This window comes from Populus nigra, chromosome 10 (genome assembly GCF_951802175.1).
Source record: "Populus nigra chromosome 10, ddPopNigr1.1, whole genome shotgun sequence".
NCBI classification, from domain to species: domain Eukaryota; kingdom Viridiplantae; phylum Streptophyta; class Magnoliopsida; order Malpighiales; family Salicaceae; genus Populus; species Populus nigra.
In genome coordinates, this window is record NC_084861.1 from 15,185,219 (window position 1) to 15,187,047 (window position 1,829).

At 44.3% G+C, this 1,829-nt stretch overlaps 1 protein-coding gene across 1 annotated transcript; it reads left to right on the top strand.

Annotated features, from left to right (window-relative positions):
* Nucleotides 1–492: 492 nt before the first annotated feature.
* On the top strand, nt 493–1,092 carry LOC133705781 (glycine-rich cell wall structural protein 2-like). The gene has a single exon (XM_062131164.1). It carries the CDS (start codon nt 493–495, stop codon nt 1,090–1,092), a length of 600 nt encoding a protein of 199 aa, XP_061987148.1.
* Nucleotides 1,093–1,829: the final 737 nt, after the last annotated feature.

Sequence of the window (1,829 nt, forward strand, 5' to 3'; positions counted from 1 at the left end):
AATCACCGCAGGACAGCTACCAGTACATGGAAAACAAATACGTGTACTCAAGAGTGGAGCTCAAATATGAACAGAATGATAAAGAGTGGGAAATGCATGCTATTGGTCCCATCGCCGAAGTCAAATATTACAAGACACTTCTAAGTCAAAAAAGAAAAGGTGGGGATAAAGCTTGTATTCTATTGCATATACACAGAAACAGACGGTCCTCCACAGTACCGCCACCCCACCACCGACGCCCTCCTGTAAAAGTCAAGATTAACAAATGAGAGGCACTAGAAATTTAACAAACTTTTCAGAAACCATGTCTCGTCACCTTTACAATTAACGCCGAACTTTTCAAAAATCCTGTCTTGTTACCTTTACAATGCCTATATATAGGGTTACCACTTCAAGCATTTCCAGTCAACAGATCATACTTGTTTCTCATACACTGAGTGACACGCATATTAAACATATACATTGAGCCGTACGTGAGAGAATAATCTGGAAATGGCAAGCCCAAGAGTGTTAGGGACTGCTTTCCTGGTCTTGCTTATTGTAGACATCGCCTTTGCTGCTAGGACACTGCAGTCAATTAGTGGAGGTGGAGGTGGAGGGCAGGGAGGAGGTGGTGGTGGTGGCTCTGGATCAGGACTTGGGTCAGGTTACGGTTCTGGGTCTGGATCCGGGAGCGGTGAAGGATATGGTGCTGGTGGTCGTGGAGGAGGCGGGGGCGGGGGCAGTGGCGGGGGCGGAGGTGGTGGCAGCGGCGGAGGCAACGGGTCAGGTTCTGGCTATGGGTCTGGTAGCGGCTCAGGCTATGGTTCTGGTAGTGGGATAGGTGGTGGAAAAGGTGGCGGCGGCGGTGGCGGCAGTGGCGGCGGCGGCGGCGGCGGTGGAGGTCAAGGCTCTGGATCAGGAAGTGGGTCAGGCTATGGAAGTGGAAGTGGAAGTGGAAGCGGAAGCGGCGGTGGCAAGGGTGGGAAAGGAAGTGGAGGAGGAGGAGGAGGTGGTGGGGGTGGGGGAGGAGGATCTGGCTCAGGCTCAGGCTCAGGTTATGGAAGCGGGTCTGGTTATGGCTCTGGATATGGAGGAGGGAAAGGTAATTAAAGCTTGCCATGAACACAGAGGTTACCTTTTCTTCTGTATTCTGAAATAAAATTGCAGGAGCTCACACATGCGTGCATATTTTCTGTTGGCGAGCAACTGCAACTGTGCATGTATGTCTACATATAAATCTCTTAATAAAGTCACTTTTTAGAGCACATTTTACTCTAAAAGTATATTTTATAGATAATCTCTCCTCAAACCCTAATAAAAAGTGAGTATATCATTTCCATAAAAACAGGATTTCATCACAAAAAAGAACTTCAAATACAATTAAAAGAAAGGAGCTTGAACTTTTGAAAATGTCTTTGACTTGAGAACAATCCGACGGACAATGGTGTAGGGATTCCTGAAGCCTAGAGAAAATATATGGGTGGAAAAGAATTCCAAATTTAACCATCCACGTTAGAAGAACCTAACACCTATTTTTGGGAATCACCTCACCTCTTCAGTCTCTAATTTGTTATTGCTAATCTAGTTGCTTTTAATTTATCCAGAATACATGTCTGTTCTCCAATCAATTTATAACACGGGTCTATCTCATTTTGATTTCAAGTTTAGTTTTCTCCACGGTCAAGTAATTACGAATCAGAATTCCTGTAAACTTTTTTTCGCAGAATGTTTAAATCCTGAAATGATTTCATAGCTTAATGTTAATCGATATAAAAGTAGCAATCATCACATTGTAAATTTGTGACCGAAATTTATTGATTTCAAGTTTGGTAATCAGTGGAAATATG